The 18,028-nt window shown below is 50.1% G+C and overlaps 1 protein-coding gene across 1 annotated transcript; it reads right to left on the minus strand.

The window, feature by feature from the left end:
* Positions 1–744: 744 nt before the first annotated feature.
* On the minus strand, positions 745–10,504 carry ECRG4 (ECRG4 augurin precursor). Its single transcript, XM_077914888.1, has 4 exons — positions 10,347–10,504; positions 6,361–6,408; positions 4,214–4,371; positions 745–1,127 (listed from the first exon to the last, which is right to left on the minus strand). Exons 1-4 carry the CDS (start codon positions 10,423–10,425, stop codon positions 972–974), a joined length of 441 nt encoding a protein of 146 aa, XP_077771014.1. The 5' UTR covers positions 10,426–10,504; the 3' UTR covers positions 745–971.
* Between the last annotated feature and the right edge of the window lie 7,524 nt (positions 10,505–18,028).

The following is an 18,028-nucleotide window of genomic DNA, read 5'->3' on the forward strand; positions in this document are numbered from 1 at the left end:
GGGACTATAAACAAAATCACCATTTTTCTGAGAAAGAACAAAAAGTTTCCATCAGACTGTCAGAGGGGTCTGTGACCCACAAGAGTGTAAGACCATTTTGAGTGCTCCCCAACCTCCGCCACAGCTCTGTGGGCATCACACAGGCTGTGACCTGACTCCCTCCATCAGCAATGCCTCATGACCTCCTCCTAACCCCCTCTGCCCCCCACCCTACCTTCCTCCCTCCCTCTCCTCACACCCACCCCACTTTTCTCTTTCATCCACTCAGGTTGTTTAAAGACTACGTAAAGTGTGTTCTTAAATATTTCTTGAATTCATTGGCGAAGCTTTAATTCTTTTAAGAGAAGCGAGGCCTTGAATTCACCCAAGCTTCAGCTTTTTCCTTATTACCCTTCATTTCCTGCATGATCGACTTAAACAGGCCCAGCGCGAGCTCAGGGCCTGGGGCCCAGCAAGGGCTCCAACACCTGTGGGATGATTAGACTACTCCAAGCCGTGTTCTGTGACCTTAAATAACTTCTGACCAGATTCTCTCGCTGGCTTCCTACCTTGCGTTTAGCAGGGGCAGAATTTTAACCAACCAAAGACCCCTGCTCAGTGCCATGGTCTGCCCGGGGGGTGGCGGGGATCCCCGCAGTGTAGGGGTAACAGAGAGCTGCCTCTTGGATGAGGCTCCGACTCTGACAAAATCCAGGGAATGAAAACTGTGGCCAGCCTGCTTCCCAACCGAATGAATTCTGAGACTTCTGTTTTTAACAAACTGCTTTTATTTCTATTTTTTAAATGAAATGCGATGTTAGGCACTTGCATGAAATATCAAAGGCATTTTTATTGTTTAACTCTTCCTTCCTGGCTGCAGAAAGGGGGTAGGCAAGATCTGCTGGAGTAAAGCCCAGCGGAAGCCACGTGGTGCAAGGCAGCCCAGTGGGTCACCTCCGCGGCCGGGGCGCCGAGGGCCGAGGGGTGGTTGGTCAGTAGTCATCGTAGTTGACGCTGGCTCCGTGCCTGAAGCTGTAGGGGCTCTGGGGACCGATGGCGGCGTCCTCGTCATAGTGACGCTGGTAGTAATCATAGTCGTGCCCATTTCGATCTCTGTTCAGCCAGTAAGTGATGTCATCTTCAAATTTCTGGAGGAAAAGAGAAAAGCAGAGAACGGATTTAAGGACACGCACCCCCCCACCCCCCCAGACCACATCTTATCTCTGGCTTTTCTCTGTGACAGCTTTTCTTCAACCATGAACAACTCTTACCAAGAACCACTTGGCTTAATAGCATGGAGGTCAGCAGACAGCTGAAGAGCGCTGGTAAAAGCCGTTGCCCTCGGGGCAGGGCCCATCCGAGCCCCTGTAAACATTTGCCCTTTGAGTTCTTAATGTACCCAACACTTCAATATTTTTCTCTTTTTTGGGGGAAATAAAATGGACATCTCTCAAAGATTGCAATAACTTGGCCTGCCCCCTGGGCACGGTACACCTCTTCCTGCACACATCTTGCAGACATTGCCTTCTCTCCCCGCCCCGTCCTGTCGCCTGGCCCCTCAAGTGCACGGCGTAGATGCTCCGTAAGTTAAATCAGCCACTGTCCTGGCGTGTTTCAGCCGCACGACCTTGCAATGATGACCTTTTATACCCATGGTGTTGTTCGAGCGTGCACGGCTGCACTTCTTCATTCCACAAACCCTGATTAAATGGGCCCAGCCCGTCAGCTCTGTGCTTGGCACTGAAGGGCCACCCGAAGTAGGACACAGTCCCTGCCTTCATGAAGCCGACAGCTGCTGAGAGTCACATGAAAAGAGACAGTGGCAGTGAGCAGGGATAAAAGGGAAGGGGGAGAACTGAATCGAGTGAGAAGCAAAGAAGGATTTTCAGCTTTACAGCCGGGGTAACAGGTCTTTGCCGTCGGTGCCTCTCTTAAAAGAAAGACTAATTCTTTGTCGGTAGTGAAGGCACAGGATGAACGTAGATGGGCACTTGCACACGACTCTGCCGACGACTTGGTTCGAGGTTTGGCGTGAGGCCGAAAAGGTGGGCACAAGAGAAGGATGACCTAGGGAGCTTGCAGGGTACCTACAAGTTTGGGTCCAATTTTTCTCAAAGTGCGCCCAGTGCACCCCTGCATCCAAATCTCTTGGATGCTATGAAGTGCATGTTCTCAGGCACCCGTCCACACTGCCTGGATGGAATTTTCCGGTGGTTGGGTCGCAGGAATGCATTTAATAAGACTGCCGGGTACCATGAGTATTTGGGCACTCCCTGAGGCCGGAAGGCCCGGCCTCGCCCACGATGCGGTTCTCTGTGGCCACCCGCTTCAGGTGAACCCTGGGTCAGCCTGTGCCACGCTGGTGAGCGCAGTCTGCCCCTCCTCTGTTTGCTGAACCCCAGGGGCTCTGGCCTCTGCTCAGCCCTCCTTCTGCCTCAGCCAGGAAAGTGAGAATGTTTGCTTTCCTCACAACATTGCAGCAAATCATCTTGCTCCTTGGTTCTTGGCATTTTATAATCTTGTTTGAAGTTTTGGCAAAACTCAGACCTTGAAATGTCAAGGGTTTCAAGAAGTTAAAAAATTGTTCTATGAGCACAGAAATAACACAGACTTATATTTTACAAATCGATACATGGGAGTGGGACAGAGTCAAGGGGGGGATCGTAACTCCATTGCCAAAGACAACCACAACTGACACTTTGGAGTATTTCCTTCTAGTCTCTTCTGTGAATATTTAGTTATAATCTTATGGATCCTCACCTTATTCTCACCTTGTCACCACTCGTTATTTTAGCCATTTCCATGCTACACTTTTAATACCCATTTTCAAGGACTGCATCAAAGAAATACAAATTACTACAAATGACATACCATTTTCATGTTTAAGCAAGTACTTTTTTTGTTTTGTTTTGTTTTAATTTTCACTGAGAATTCGAGGTGGTGCTGAAGATGCCAGAAGACTGGTGCTCTCACACGTGACTGCTGGGAATGTGCAATCCGACAAGCCTAAAGACCTGCGAGTGATTCTACCTTTTGCCTCAGCTACTCCACTGGGAAGAACACAACACCAAGTACGAAACAAACTACACACGAAGATGCGAGTCATAGTACCTGCCTTCTGGGTGGTTATGACCATAAGTGAATTCATATAAGTGCTTAGATTCCTGCCTGGCACGGAGTCTAGATGTAGGTGTTTAGCTTTTTGCACAGGAAGATACTTAGGGAATAACCAATATACCCAATGGTTGGGAATGGGAAGGAAACTATAATCCCGTTACATGACTGCACTTTATGCAGCCATTAAAAATGAGGCTTCTAAAGAGTTTAATTTTTTTCCATCTATTGCAACATCTTATACATCCTTGATGCACAGTATGAATCTTGGGCCATTTAGAAGAGTATTTCCAGATGCCCCTGCTGGGAGATGCTGCCCGTCATCTGCCCCCACCCCCCTGGGGCATGGGGTGGCGGGCTGAGTGTTCTCCAGGCCACCGAGCCTCCAGGAGAGCGCTCCGCTAGCGCCGCCCTGCTGGGCACTCTGTACACTGGCTTTTGTGCAGCCGGATCTGCCAGCTTGCTCTGCCGCTGCCTCACCTGTACCTCCCCACTGGGAGTCTGTCACTGTAAACACTCTTTTTCCTTGACTTAGCGAAGACATCCATTCTGAGGCACCTCCCTGCCTGGACCCATGAACAGAATGGAACCAACTTTCCCTGCAAATGCATTGCCAGATTTTCCCGAAAACATCTGCAAAGACCCATCTCTGTTAAAAAGTCACTTTTCATCTCTTCCCATTGTCCACAGGGGTCTTTGCATCGATCTTGTTGTTTCTGACATATGGGGGAGGTAAAGCTGCAAATTTTTTTTTGGGGGGGGAAGTTATGAGTTATTTTAAAGACACCCAGGCAAAACTATGCAGATACATTACATCGGATTCTGGGATGAATTTAAGTCCCTGCCATTTTGGACGACGACTTTTCTGGAATCCCGCTTCCCAGTCGTGTTGGAAGAGATTCCCATTTGTTTGTGGTGTGATGAAAAATTCCAGCTGATATCCCTATATCCTGATGGAAATGTTATCCGGTGCCTGGGTAGCACCTGGCATACAATGGGGGCTCATCCTTTGGAGTGTGTTACGAAGGCTAATTTTCTGTGCCCTATTTCCCCACCAAGCTGCTGTCCCCACCACACTGCCCTGAAGGGAGCCAGGCCTCCAGGAGGCAGGAATACCCACCGCTTCGTCGAAACCCATATAGAGGAACTGCTGATACCACTGCTGGACCTCTGGCCGAGTCCGGTCCCACAGCTGTCGCTTCTGGCGCTTCAGGCCGCTCAAGAATTCTTTGGCCTTGCTCTCGCCCACTGCCACATTAGTCTTAGCTGGAGCAGGTGCTGAAATGATCAATTCCCCACCCCCCAAGGTAGAAGGAATGATTTCTTTTCTTATTGAGGTGAGTCACTAGTATCTATCCCAGACCCCAAGCCCACCCTGCAAGAGATGGTTTTGATTCTGAAGTTCATTCTTACATCACATGGGATAAAATACAGCTTCCTGTCACTGGACTCCATGCCCCTTGGCAGTAAGTTCTCCATTTGGGTGCAGCCCTATAAAGGGGCACAGGCCAGCCCCCAACTTCAAAGGTACAAGGGAGAGACAAAATTTTAGCCCATCCTCTGCAGCTACTCACCAGGCCTAGACCCCAGTCTCAGGCAGGGGCTGGCGGCTTACCCCTTAGGTGTTTAGAAACAACTATCCAGTTGTATGGCCACACAAGTGGATACTCCTTATATGTGCGAGCATGAGGATGCCGTGCTTGCTCAGGAGACCAGGAAGAAAAGAGAATGAAAACAATAGCTCTGGGCCCCAGCCCAAGCTGGTGGGCTGGTGAGCTCTCAGGCTGGGGAGCTGGGACAGGCCCACCTTGGGCTACCATGTGTGGGCCTCACAGATCATCGACGATTTTACTGAGTCTTGGAGGGTACTGGTATACACGGCTTCTCCCAGCATCTTCCCACTGTGGTCACAACTGTTTAAAAGGCACCACTTCTGCAGGAAGTGCTCAGGAGAAGGAGCTGTGCCGCTTGGCTTATCCCTGCTCTCCACCCCCTCATCTAGCAAACTGGATTGACAGTCCCTATCTTGGTGTTGTTACGAAGGCCGCATGGACATTGGGAGAGAAGCTCTATGAGTCCCTTGGTCACATGGATAGAGCAGCAGTGGATTTGTTTCCTCACTTCCCGTTCAGTTCAGGGTTTGTTACAACTCTTTGCACATAGTGGGTGCTCAATATGTGTTTCTAGGCTTGACTTGAAAAAAAGCTGAGGATGTGCATCAGGACTCAGGAGTGTCTTGGTGGTCTGTGCTCTCCCACCTCTGACAGGCTGGCCCTTCCAGAGCTTCCATCACCCCAGGTGTCCTGGAGGAGTGTGCTGCCCCGCACGGAGATCAGGGATTGGCCAGGGCCTGGGGAGCGGTTGGAAATGCTAAGGAAGATGCTGGGAGCTCCCTCAGGAGCCCTCTGCCCCTATGAGGGGCCCCAAGTGCTCGGCACCTGAGGAATCTCTGGAGGGGGCTGCGGGGCATGTGACTAGCATGAGGGGCCCCTGTGGTCAGGGAGCAGACCCCCACCTGCCAGAACCGCTCTTAACTGCGTGGGGGTGGGAGGGTGGGGCTGAGGAGAGACAAACACGGGATCAAAGGCTCACACCAGAAATGTGGTCCCACTCCTGATTTTCAAGAGCTAGACAACTTCTTTATTTTACAGGCAAAGGTGACAGTTCCGAGGGGAGCTGGCCTTCGCAAGACCCCACGATCGGTCCAACTGATCTACCTGATTCTGGTGAGCCCGGGACTCAGAGTGCCTGGCTCCCAGCCTGCTCTGCTTTAAACATCTTGCCGCTGCCACCACATTCATCATAGGAGTATTTTTTCGCAACAGGTGTTAGTAACAAAACAGTTTTTTCTGTGCCACCCTGCCCCAGAGGGCTAATTAGACACAGAACACCAAATAGTGCTAATCCGAGTCTACCTCACTGATGGAGGTTTGATGTTCTCTAGAGGATATGCTCTAAATTCAGATAAAGGGCATCATGGTTCTAACACACAGAGCATTCGATTAACACAGTAGCACTGTTTCTTTTATTTTGGAGTCCACACCGACAGCTTTCAGGAAAACAATCTTCAAACACTTACTGGTAATAATATTTACCTAATAAAATACCACACAATTACCCACAGACGAAGCCCTTCAGATCTGCCAACCTTTCAAGGAGTAAACACTTCCGATTTTCCAAATACAAGACCCCAGTGAGCACACTCAACATGGCCTTTCACTGGGATCCATTAAGAATGCCGCCCTTATCCGTGTGGGGTTTGCTTACCTTCCCGCTTCTGAAGCAGCAGCTTGAGTTTATTCCCACTTATGCCACCTAACGGAAAGAAGATAGAAATCAGGTCAGAGTTGCACTGTACACTTTAATTTCCCAAGTGCAAAAATCAGAGCTGGAAAAAAATCACCACGCGCCCCCTCTCCACTTGGCAACCTGGTGGTATCACGGTTTTCATGTTTGCTGCATTCCATGTCATGCAGGAAAAGCAATTCAGGCTGCCTGTGGCTCATACTGGTGACCATGACCATGGCTGATCAGGGGCGCTAGGATTTGAGATACTCCCTGGGAGAAATGACATTGTTCTTTTAGCTCCTTACATATACCTTACGATGAGGCCACCTGTCATGTGTACCTTCCTGCAGACTCTCTCTTTTTTTGTGGTAGAGCAAATGGAATAGTGATCCCCCCAAATTTACATCCACCCAGAACCTCTGAATGTGGACTTATTTGGCAATAGGGCATTTGCAGGTATAATCAAGGATCTCAGTTAACTAACTAAAATGAGGTGATATCACGCTGGCTCTAGAGTGGGCTCTGAATCCGATGGCTGGGATCTTTGGAGGCAAGGGCGAGGGTACAGAAAAGGTAGCCATGTGAAGGCAGAGGTGGGCAGCTATCAAGAACTCATGCTGCCACAAGCCAAGGAATGCACTTTAATTCTTTAAAAAAATCCAGCCCAGTTTTACAGCTTACCTGGATTATCTTCCCAGTTTGGCATCATTGGTACCATTTGCTGTTATTTATATTGAGTTCTGAAAGTATTTCTAATCAGCCTAAACATCTGAACCGAAAACCTGGCCTGGTAGGACACCCTCCTCCTCCTGGTGAGCAGATGTGAGGATCGGTAGACACCTCTGATCCTTAAGCGCTATACATAGGTGCAAGGCTTATCCGGTGAAGGGGTGTCTAAAGCACCCAGGAGAAAAGCCCGACCTCCTAAATAACGAGCAGAGCATGTTCAGGTGTAAGGAGATGGTCTGGCCCCAGGATGGAGGAAGTGGTGTCCTGTCCACCTTTCACGGCAGGTCCTTAACCTCCCTGCCCATGGACAGGCCCTAATGCCTGTGTTTGCTTCTGCAAAGATAGTTTCCTGGGAATAGGAGCCATAGTTTTTGCCAGACTTTCAAAAAGTGTCTGGGACACAGATAAGATTAAGAACCCCTCCTGCTTAAAGAATTGACTATGTAACTGGGGGATAAAGCCACACGTGTGGCCAAAGGCCACAAATTAGCTGCCTGCAGCTGAGCTTTACCTGGAGCTGTGTTTTATGAGTGCACCCAGTGTTTACAAAATCTGAATTTGAATGCTCTGGGCCCAAGTCACTCAGCACACCCCCATGGTCCACAAAGAGCCTATTAGCCTCTGTAGGCATCTGGATTTGAAGGCTACCCAACTGCCTGTAGAGGGGATGTGCCAGCCAGGGAGCATGGCTGGGAAGAATCTCTAGGAGCCAGGGATTTTTTTTTTTTTTTTTGGTACATCATACATTTATTACCAACAACCGTCTCAACTCCAAAATTTGGCACAGGGATTAAAAATAAGCATTACTAGTCACTTTCACTAAGAATGCACAAACTTTGTTAAAAATTTACCAAGCCTTCAAATGATTTGGCTACAGATATTTATAATATATACATTTTAAACTACGTTAACTGATACAGTGGAATCTGATCTGAGAAAACGAGTCAGCAAGTTGTTTCCAGAAACACACTTGGGCCATAGATTAGGGCATAAAGTAAGGTTTCCAACACCTAGGCAGCCACCCCAAAGATGGGGTGAGTCACCCCAAAGATGTTCCCCATCAAGAGTACGTAAGCAGAGATGAGCCCTTGACGGGGCTCCTATAGAGAGGATTATTTAATTAGATTGGAGGGAGACTACTCTTAAAGGCTGTACTTCCCATCAAACCTTAAGAGTCAATAAAGAAATCTGTGAATACACTTGCCAAAGCAGACAGATCCACTCCTTGCCACTAATATTAGCGTTTATTAATATCTTAACATTTGTCCATCTTTTAACAACAGCGTGGCACACACAGAATTAAGTATCGTCCGCCCATCTGTTTGCCTTCTGTAAAAGCACTTAACATTAAGTGAATGAAATGTGGCCTGATGTTGAAATAGACACTGGATTCAGGCATTGATGAAGTCGTTGCAATTTCTAACAGCAAATGTGTCACTGCAGTTCCAGAAATGAAAGCCTCACCAAATCTCAGCTGTACAAAGGAAAGGCTCGGGAAAATCCTAAATTGTGAATTATTAATGTGGCCACTGTGCCAATTACTACCCACTGAAGTATAAATATTAATACATATAATCAGATACCACATTAGTTTGAGGGGGAAAAATGAAAAAATGAAGAGCTGTGAATTTTTTCCTACAGAATGGATTTTTTGGTCCCAACATCATCAGTCACTACTTCTAGATGGTGATAACAGGCACTCTTGAATTTATTTAACCTGACATTAGATCTCCCAGCAGATGCAGAATTGCAGGATATCCCTTTGAAGGTGCTAACTATTAATAAACTGCTCAAGAAGGAGCAATGATCATTTTCCCCATGAAATGATTTTGGAGGTCATAAAGAGCCACCTGTGGGACTCGGTGTATAAGGATTTTCATTTTATGTCATAAGAACTTTCACACTCCAGCTCAATGATGATACTATTTTACCTGACACTGTTCGCCCTGTTTTTCATATGAGTGAGGTAAGACACAAGTCTGAAAAGGAATGGCTTTGGCAGGTGCTCACTCGCTTATAAGCATGTGCTTCTGGGACACCTGGGTGGCTCAGCGGTTGAGCGTCTGCCTTCGCTCAGGGCCTGACCCCGGAGTCCCAGGATCGCGTCCCACATCGGCCTCCCTGCATGGAGCCTGCTTCTCCCTCCGCCTGTGTCTCTGCCTTTCTCTCTGTGTCTCTCATGAATAAATAAATAAAATCTTAAAAGAAAAAAAAAAGAGGATGTGCTTCTGAAAATGGGAGGAACGAAGTAGGAGAGGTGGATCAATCACATAATTGATTAGCCCCCCCCCTGTGGTTGTAATTTAGAAGGAGAGCAATTCTCTCCAGTGGAACAGGTCCCCTGCTATTGGGGCGACCTGGAGCTTTGGCCTCAGGACTCCTAGAGGTGGGCTTCCTCCCTCTCTTCCACCTGCAGTTTTCTTTTCCACACCTGTTTTGAATAAGCAAGCACAGAAGCCAAGCTATGAAGGGTGTCTCCCAGTCATTAGCCAGCTACTCTGCAGGGGAAGAGCACCAGTCTCGCGTGTTGGGCGAGTATTCCGTGCCGGGATCACCCTAGGCCTCTCCGAGTTGTGAACGGTGACCCTACAAGTGGAAGGCAGTGTTCGCAGGCCAGAACCCTAAGGCCGGGTCTGTGGACTCCGGGTTCAGATGCCTGCACCAAACTGCTTCATTTGGGCGGATTTGTACGAATACGCTCATTTTATAGGGAAGGAACCTGGAATTTTCAACCGATTCGCTGAGGACTCCAGGAAGCACAGAAGGTGAAGCGTTTCTCCTTTAGGAGCACCTCCCCGGGCGGGAGGGGAGGCCTGGGAACCGCGTGGCAGACCTGGAACTTGAGTCGGTTGGGGAGCGCCTGGCAGGGACCTGCCGGCCTGCAAGAGCCTCTGCATCGCGGCGCTCGGGGCTCCCCCCCACCCCCGCCCCCCGGGCCGGCGCGCCCCCCGCCGCCGCTCGCGTTACCCCCCGCCCCCGCCCCTTAGGTTCGGTCCCAAACACTTCTTGCCGCCCCCCGCTTCCGACCGTGACCCTCATTCTTTCCCAAGGTGAGCACGCGTGCCGGAGCTGCCCTGCCCCTGGTCCTCCGTGTGCGGGGCAAGCGCGCCACCCCCACCTGTGCGCGGGCCACACCCAACACCCTGTGCCCCGGGCACTGGCCCAGGCTCGGCCGGGTCCCTCCGCCCTGGCCGGTGTCGCATCTCCCTCCCGCGCCCCGCCGCCGCCCCGCTTACCCGGGCCCAGGCACAGCAGCAGGAGCAGCGCCAGCGCGGTCAGGGCCAGGACGGCGGGCCGCGCGGAGGAGGCGGCCATGGCTGCGGCGGGGCCGGAGGGACAGCGCGCACCTGCAGCCGCCGCCAGAGGACTGGGCGCGGGGACCGGGGCGCGGGCCGGCGGGTGCTGCGTCCCTCCTCCCGGCCGGGGCGGGACCTGCCCGGGGCGCCGCCCCTCGGCTCCGAGGCCGGGGAAGGGGGGCGCGACGGGCTCCGGGCCCCGGGCCCCCGGCCCCGGCTCGGGGTGCTGCCCCCGCCCCCGCCTGCGCGTCCACCGCGGACTTAGGAATTTCCCTAATTCCCGCGCTGCGCCTCGGGGTGCTTTTGGCGGTGCTGCGTTTTGTGCGATTTTGAAAGGCTCCCCAGTCTGGGTTCAGACCTGCAGGTCAGGAAGACTTCGCCCCCAAACCGCCCCGATCGAAACCAGGCACTTGGGGAACTCCTAGGTGTTCGCAGGACAGATGGGTCCCTGTGTGCCCCCTCCCCCCGGTGACCTGGGCAGCTTACGAGATACTCACGGGGGCGGTGGCTCAGCGGTTGAGCATCTGCCTCGAGCTCAGGGCGTGACCCCCGGGTCCTGGGATCGAATCCCGCATGGGGCCCCCCCGCACAGGGAGCCTGCTTCTCCCTCTGCCTGTGTCTCTGCCTGTGTCTCTGCCTCTCTCTGTGTCTCTCATGAATGAATGAATGAATGAATAAATAAATAAATAAATAAATAAATAAATAAATAAATAAATAAATAAATAAAATCTTTTTTAAAAAGATACTAAAGGGAGACCCAGTGAGCGGCAGAAGTGCCCCCCTCCCGCCAGTGCCAGGAGCAGGAACGCAGAGGACGCATGGGCAGGCAGTGGGGGGTGGGGAGAGAGAATTAAGCCAGAGTTGTCCCAACTGACCTTAGCTGCTCACCTGCGTTTACCAAGTGGCCATGAGGCCCCATTACCTTTAGGGGCCCTTCCCGCCTAGGATCTGCTCTGCGCCAGCGAGGTTGCTTCTGTGCTTCGGCTGGTCAGCGCTCTGCCCGCCCCCCGCCCCCCTCCCGGGCCGGGATTCGCTCTCCGAGGGACGCAGTCGGTGTAGCCCCCTGCGCGGTGACCAAGCGGCACCTTAGTTCTGAGCGAACGTGTGGAGGGTGTCACAGAATCACCAGGACTTGTGCCAGAGAGAGCTGAAAGGCCGGGTCACGCACCTCACCATCGATGGGGGGGGGGTGCTCACCAACCCTGGGGGAAACTGAGCGGTCAGGGCGAACCGAAAAGGCCCAGTAGCAAACCGCGGTGAGTGTCCTTGATTTTAACCCCGGGCAAGACATGTATCAGCAGGAAGAAAACCAGAGCAAATAAAAAGCCAGGGCTCTGTTTGGGTTGGTCTAGAACATGCATTAAAGATGTTAATTGTGGTCTCATTTCTCTTGTGGGCATCACCCCCGCCCCCTGCCTGCTCCAGATCTCCAGAGGGATGTGCTTCTAACTTAGTGCTCCTCATCTCTTCACTAGGGGCTGATCAGCACCGACTTCTTGTGGCCAGTAAGACAGTGGCCACCTCCCTGGACACTTTCTTTTTTCTGTCTTATGGATGCAGACCTACATTTCCTCCCCTCACCCATCCCTTCCCCACTTCAGCTGAAAATGCGGAGCAGTGATTTTATTTTCTCCTAATTCAAAGATTCCAAAGGGAAAAAAAGGTCTGCTTTAATCAGCTTAGACAGTTGGGGCATTTGAAAACAAACTGAATATTGAATCCTAATGTTTTATGAGGCTATATTAAAAAAAAAATCCAAACTTTGATTTAAAAAGAAAAAGAACACTGATGTAGAATTGATCAAATTAAGGATCCTACAGAAAATAATTTTTAAATAATTGCCGTAGATGGGAAGAACCTTTCCCGAGATCAGGCTCCAATTCCTTTGCCCAGGGAGCTCATTCATGTGCCACCTCCAGCCACCATCCTGGGCCCCCTGGGACCAGCAGCACCTTTCATGGGGTGGGGGTGGCGGGCTGTGGTGAGAAGACATTGCCAGAAGAGTGTGCGGAAGCTCGGCTTACACCTTCTAACCACGGTGATAACCAAGCAGATAAAAATGATCACATTTACTTGCAAAACAAGAATGGTTTCCAGAAGACTTTATGGTTCCTGGAAAAGTGGGATATTACACATCCCAAATTATGACAAATTTCTCCATCTCTGCCAATCAAAGAGACAGCCTCTTTAGGGAAAATTTGTATTGAAATATAATGTAATACAGAAAGGTATGACAATCAGATATATGATATCATGATCGGGAAATAACTTTATCAACCCGCCAGGGGCCCCTCCCCATCACCTATCAGTCATGTGCCATGGTAGTTTGGTTTGAAGCAATCGTCTTTTTTTTTTTTTTTTTTTAAACAATCGTCTTTTAAAAACATTTTAGGGGCATCTGGGTGGCTTAGTTGGTTAGGGGTCAAACTCTTGATTTCCAGTCGGGTCATGGTCTCGGGGTCATGGGATCCAGCCCCAGGTAGGGCTCCATGCTCAGCAGGGAGTCTGCTTGAGATTCTCTCATCCCCTCTGCTCTGCCCTTCCCCAGCCCTGTGTTCTCTCTAAAACACAAAATGTCATTGATGTTCAATTTTCATTCTCTTAAAAAAGAATACCCTCAAAATAAAGACTTACAGTTACCAACAGGTAGATATTAATGAATAAAAAGAGTTATTTAAAGGCATCTGATTCATGACTGTGTCATTTGAATCCAGTTCTGTTCGATCCTGTCTCAATGTGTATCTCTCAAAATGCCCACTGGACATCCTTCACCTAGACCATATTCCAAAGGGAGGTGTCCTCGGCTCCTGGGTTCTTGTCTGCCTTCCATGCTGGTCGTGACTTCTTATCACCACTGATGAAACAGCACCCTGCTCCCGCAGCTACCTGTCCCCATGTTCTTTGGTCCTGTTCACGCGTGAGTGGCCCAGGGTTCCTTGGATCCTGCGTGGTGGGATTTCTGCATCTCTCCCACACACACTTGGGATGAGTCAGCTTCCTGGGGCCGGCAAGGCTGGAGCCCTGGTGGCCATGGCTTCAGCTTCCACAGAAGGTTCCTGGATGTGATGGAAGAGTTCAGGTTCCCCATGAAGTCAAGAGCCCTTTGCATAAGCAGTGTTTTGTGGGTGGGAGCCCCCCACTGTGGCCTCCTTGGGGGCGGCTTGGCTGGGGAGCTCCGGCCAGAGGCACCTGTCAGCTCCTGAGAGCCACGTTCCTCTCCAGTGGTTTACTCAGCAGCACGTGCCAATTCTTTTTTTTTTTAAGATTATATTTATTTATTCATGAGAGACACACAGAGAGAGGCAGAGACACAGGCAGAGGGAGAAGCAGGCTCCATGCAGGGAGCCCAGCGTGGGACTCGATCCCGGGTCTCCAGGATCATGTCCTGGGCCGAAGGCGGCGCTAAACCGCTGAGCCACCCGGGCCGCCCTAGCACGTGCCAATTCCAACCACACAGGAGGCACTTGTGAGAAGTCCTTTTCTTCCTCCTCCCTTAAATTCCTTATCTGCAGCTCAAATGCGGGGCTCCCCGTTCTCTCTCTGCTACAGCTGCTCCCGTTCCTTATTCCAGTGTTTCTTGAATTGTGTCAAAAAGTCCCAAGATGCCTGTCAATGCACGTTCCTGGGTCAGATGCCCAGGAACTCTGGTCTAGTCGATCTTGGACGGGCCCCAGGGATCTGCCTGTGTTGGAAGAAGCAGCCTTCCCCCCATTCACCAGAGCAGCCTCGGGGGCTTAATCTCAGCCATTTGGCATTTGGCACAGCAGCAGAGAACAGAGGCTTTGGGTTCCAGTTCTTTCCATGTTTTGCACTAACGATGTACATAAATCACATGTTGTCTGTGGTTCCTTAAAATTCGAGGAATATTATCCAGTGTGTTGATGCCAGAAGCCACCGGCATGGAGCCTGACGTGCAGTGAGCCCCTGAGAATCAGGAGGAAGGGTTATCTTTGCCAGAACTTCCTGGTGACCACTCCTTACCCTGCAGCCTGGGCCTGGAGCTAAGGGTCCCTCATTACAGACAGGCCACCATCATGCCCACACCTCATTATTGTATATTATCAGATTGACTTCAAATGCAGCTGTAGCATCCTGTACCTCAAAATGCCACAGGGACCAACTCCCTCTCTCCTAGTTCATAAGAAATAAGGTTTTTTTTTTTCCCCAAAGATTTTATTTATTTATTCATGAGAGAGAGAGAGAGAGAGAAAGAAAGGCAGAGACACAGGCAGAGGGAGAAGCAGACTCCATGCAGGGATCCTGATGTGGGACTTGATCCCGGGACTCCAGGATCACGCCCTGGGTCAAAGGCAGGCACTGAACCGCTGAGCCACCTAGGGAACCCAAGAAATAAGGTTCTAACAGAGCATGGTGGTAAGGGTGCCGGAAGCCTAAGACACACCGGGGAATTCTACAGAACAAAACAGCATGGGAAAGAGGGCAGCGTCTGACACACCACTGCCATTCATTACAAGAGGCCTTAGAGACAAAGCAACCAAATGCAGTGTGGGACTCAGCTTGAGTCAAACTAGGAATAAGAACATAGTATGGAAATTTGATAGGAGAAATGTGATCATGGAATGGTTGTCTTATTAAGATTGTTACTTTTTTAGGCATGAAAACGGTTTTACAGTTATTTGTTAAAGCCCTTATGTGTTTGAACTGCCTACTGGAATATTTATGGGAAAAAAGATCTGATGTATGGGATTTGCCCAAAAGTATTTCAGGAAAAAAAGACTGGCAAACATTGATGATTCTTTTGCTACGAAACCACTTAGACACGACTGGAGCCACAGTGGTGATGTCTATAGAGGATCATTATACTATTTTCTGTGTATGTTTATAAGTTTCCATAATCAGAAGTCTAAAAAACATTGAATCTTAGTGGCACCACATTGACTGTAGAACAACACATGCCTTTAAGACTCTCTGTTTAGCATTTCAATATGTATAATAGTTATTCTGTCCCTTCTACTTCCTGTAAGTTTTCTGATTTCCTCAAAACTCAAATTCTTGAGCATTCTCTTCACCTTCACACCTTTGTGGCTTTTCCCACAATATCTCATTCTGTGGGGTGCCAGCAGGCCCTCATCTGTGCTAATCAGAACCCTACCGTTCTGGTCATCTATCACTGCAGGGCTCAGCTGGATTGTTCTTTTGCTCCACATGGCGTTGCTAGAGCTCACTTGATAGTGCTTAGTTGGCAGGTGGGCTGCCCTGGACAGTCCTGGAGAGCTGTGCTCACATACCTGGTGCCTTAGTGAGATTACCTGCTTAGTGGGGTCCACTCAGCTGAGATTGTCACCGGAAGTGCTTTTGTGTGGCTTCCGTGCTGGTCTCTCCAGTATGAGGATCTCAGGATGGTTCCTACAGGGAGACTTCATGGCTCTCAGACAGACGATTCCAAGATCACTTGTTCCAAATGACAACTGAGGGAGCTGCCAGTATCTTCATGTCTTGGTCTCGAAAGTGACATGAATCTCTGCCACCATATGCCACCATATTTAATTAATTGAAGCAGTCACAGAACCCATTGGTTTTCAGGGGGAGGGCCAAAGATGCCATTTCTCAATGGGAGAATGCCAAAGAATTTGTGACCGTTTCTAACCCACCATACCCACCCACCCTTCAAGGCCAAGCCGAGATGCTAGGTCCTTCAAGAGTCCCTCCTATTTCTTCCTTTTGGATCAAGAGTATGTTTTCCTTTGAATTTCTGTAACCCTGAGATCCCCCTGAATGTTTCGTCATTCCACCTTGGATTTATTTGTGTACTTTATTTTTCTTTTCTCCAATGGATTTTAAGCTTTTGAGCTCTTCAATCTGTTTGTTCTCATTTTTTATTGCCCCATAAAATCAAACACTCAATAAATATTTGATGAATGAATAAATGTTGTCTTCTAAAAGAGAATCTGCAGTCACACAGGTTGTGTATAAACAAAATCACCTTGTATATTTCTGTTTTTTATTTTAAGTTTGATATCAGAAAAATAGATGTTATGTGTAACAAAACTCATAGCAGTGGCTCGGTGATAGTGATAAGGAAGGACCACTGCATAGAGACCCCTACCAAAAGCCAGTCATGGACACTGTCTACACCTAGGGACTGGCCACCACGGGGTTAATCTTCATGCTCAGTGGTGGGTCTTCCAAACTCCTTTCCTGTTTATTGAACATATTCTCGTGTTGGAATTTTAACAACTTTTGCCATTTCAAATAACTGAAGCCAAAGGCAGGGAAAGTAGGAAAGTTTCTTTTAGATCAAAAAAAAAAAAATACTGAGAAGCACAAAGTCCTTATTATGCACACTCCTGGCTCCCTGAGAGGCTCTGTGAGCACAGCTCCTGTGTCTGGAAGCGGGGCTCCCAAAGAGGTGCCGGGGGCACCCTGGCGGATAGATGTGGTCCTCAGGGCAGGTCAGTGAAAATTCCCAGCTCTGGGGCCTGGAGACAGCCGAAGAGTCTTGACAAAAAAACGGTGTTTGTATCCCTAAGTGACCTCAGTGAGATAGATGATGTTATTAAAGAGATTTAACGTGTGGAGCGAGGCCAGTTTCCAATCTCTTCGTGCGTTGAAAATGCAGCATTTTAACCAAAAAGATCTCGAAAGCTGAAGATCACAGAGACCCTGAGCTGATGGGCACAGCTGAAGGGTGGCACAGCTACCCACATTAGAACAAGCCCGCACACATTTCCCCAATCCCTTTCCCCCGGGGGCCAGAGGACCACGGTGGGTTATTAATACCAGGTGGGGCGGGGCGGCCGCTCAGCCGCTGCACACCAAGTATGGGTTTTCCAGGAGGCGTTCGCAGTTGCAGGGTGATGCGCAGAGCGCTGGGCGCCCGCACCAGCCAGGCCAAGGCCCCACCGGGCACAGGGGGCAGGCAGAGGCCAAAGGTCACGTCACTTTCGAGGCCAAGACACGAAGACACTGGCAGGCCCCTCTTCTTGTCATTTGGAACAACTGATCCCGTAGGAGCCAGCCTGGGATCCTCATGCTGGAGAGGCCCGCCCGGAAGCACTTCCAGTGACGGTCCCAGCCGAGCGGACCCCACTAAGCAGGTACCCCACTAAGACGCCACCGGCACTGAGGCGGTCTCTGGATTCATAAGGGAGCCGAAGCAGTCCCCTCAGTTTTTGACAACTGTCTTGAACCCCAAGGGGGTGGGACAGAGATCGTGTTGTGGTGTTGCTCCCGGGGCTCTGGGGCATCGCGGCTGGAACCCTACCGAACTCTATTCGGGGCCAAATAATCAGAGCTCCGACAGAAATACAAGCAACAGCCGCACGATCCGGTCCGCGGAGCCCCGCATCACAGTTCTTTTCTTGTTCATTTCCTTTTCCTTTTGATGTTGTTTCACTTTGTTAGCTACAGCGGCCGCTAATTACTGAGCGCAGGATCTTGGGGTAGCCCTGCACCCGCAGAGCCAGGGAGTGTTGCTCAACGGGGTCCCCTGTCAGCATCAGAGACGCGTCCCTCTGTTAAGGCACCGGGGCTCCAAGAGTGCTGCAGAATATAAATATGAGACAGTAGGAAGAGCCAAAGAGCCCCATTCACGGAGGAGAGAAAGCAGGGACCGCCAGTGCCGCCCCCCCCCGGCCCCCCGCAAGCGAGCTACCCACCCC

Source organism: Canis aureus, chromosome 11 (genome assembly GCF_053574225.1).
Source record: "Canis aureus isolate CA01 chromosome 11, VMU_Caureus_v.1.0, whole genome shotgun sequence".
Lineage (NCBI taxonomy): Eukaryota > Metazoa > Chordata > Mammalia > Carnivora > Canidae > Canis > Canis aureus.

Excerpts from the sequence above, each read along its gene's own strand:
- ECRG4 (XM_077914888.1), bottom strand. The coding sequence starts at position 10,425 with ATGGCCGCCTCCTCCGCGCGGCCCGCCGTCCTGGCCCTGACCGCGCTG. Across the intron at positions 6,409-10,346 it reads GCTGCTGTGCCTGGGCCCGG|GTGGCATAAGTGGGAATAAA; the intron begins GTAAGCGGGGCG and ends TCTTTCCGTTAG. Across the intron at positions 4,372-6,360 it reads GCTGCTTCAGAAGCGGGAAG|CACCTGCTCCAGCTAAGACT; the intron begins GTAAGCAAACCC and ends TGATCATTTCAG.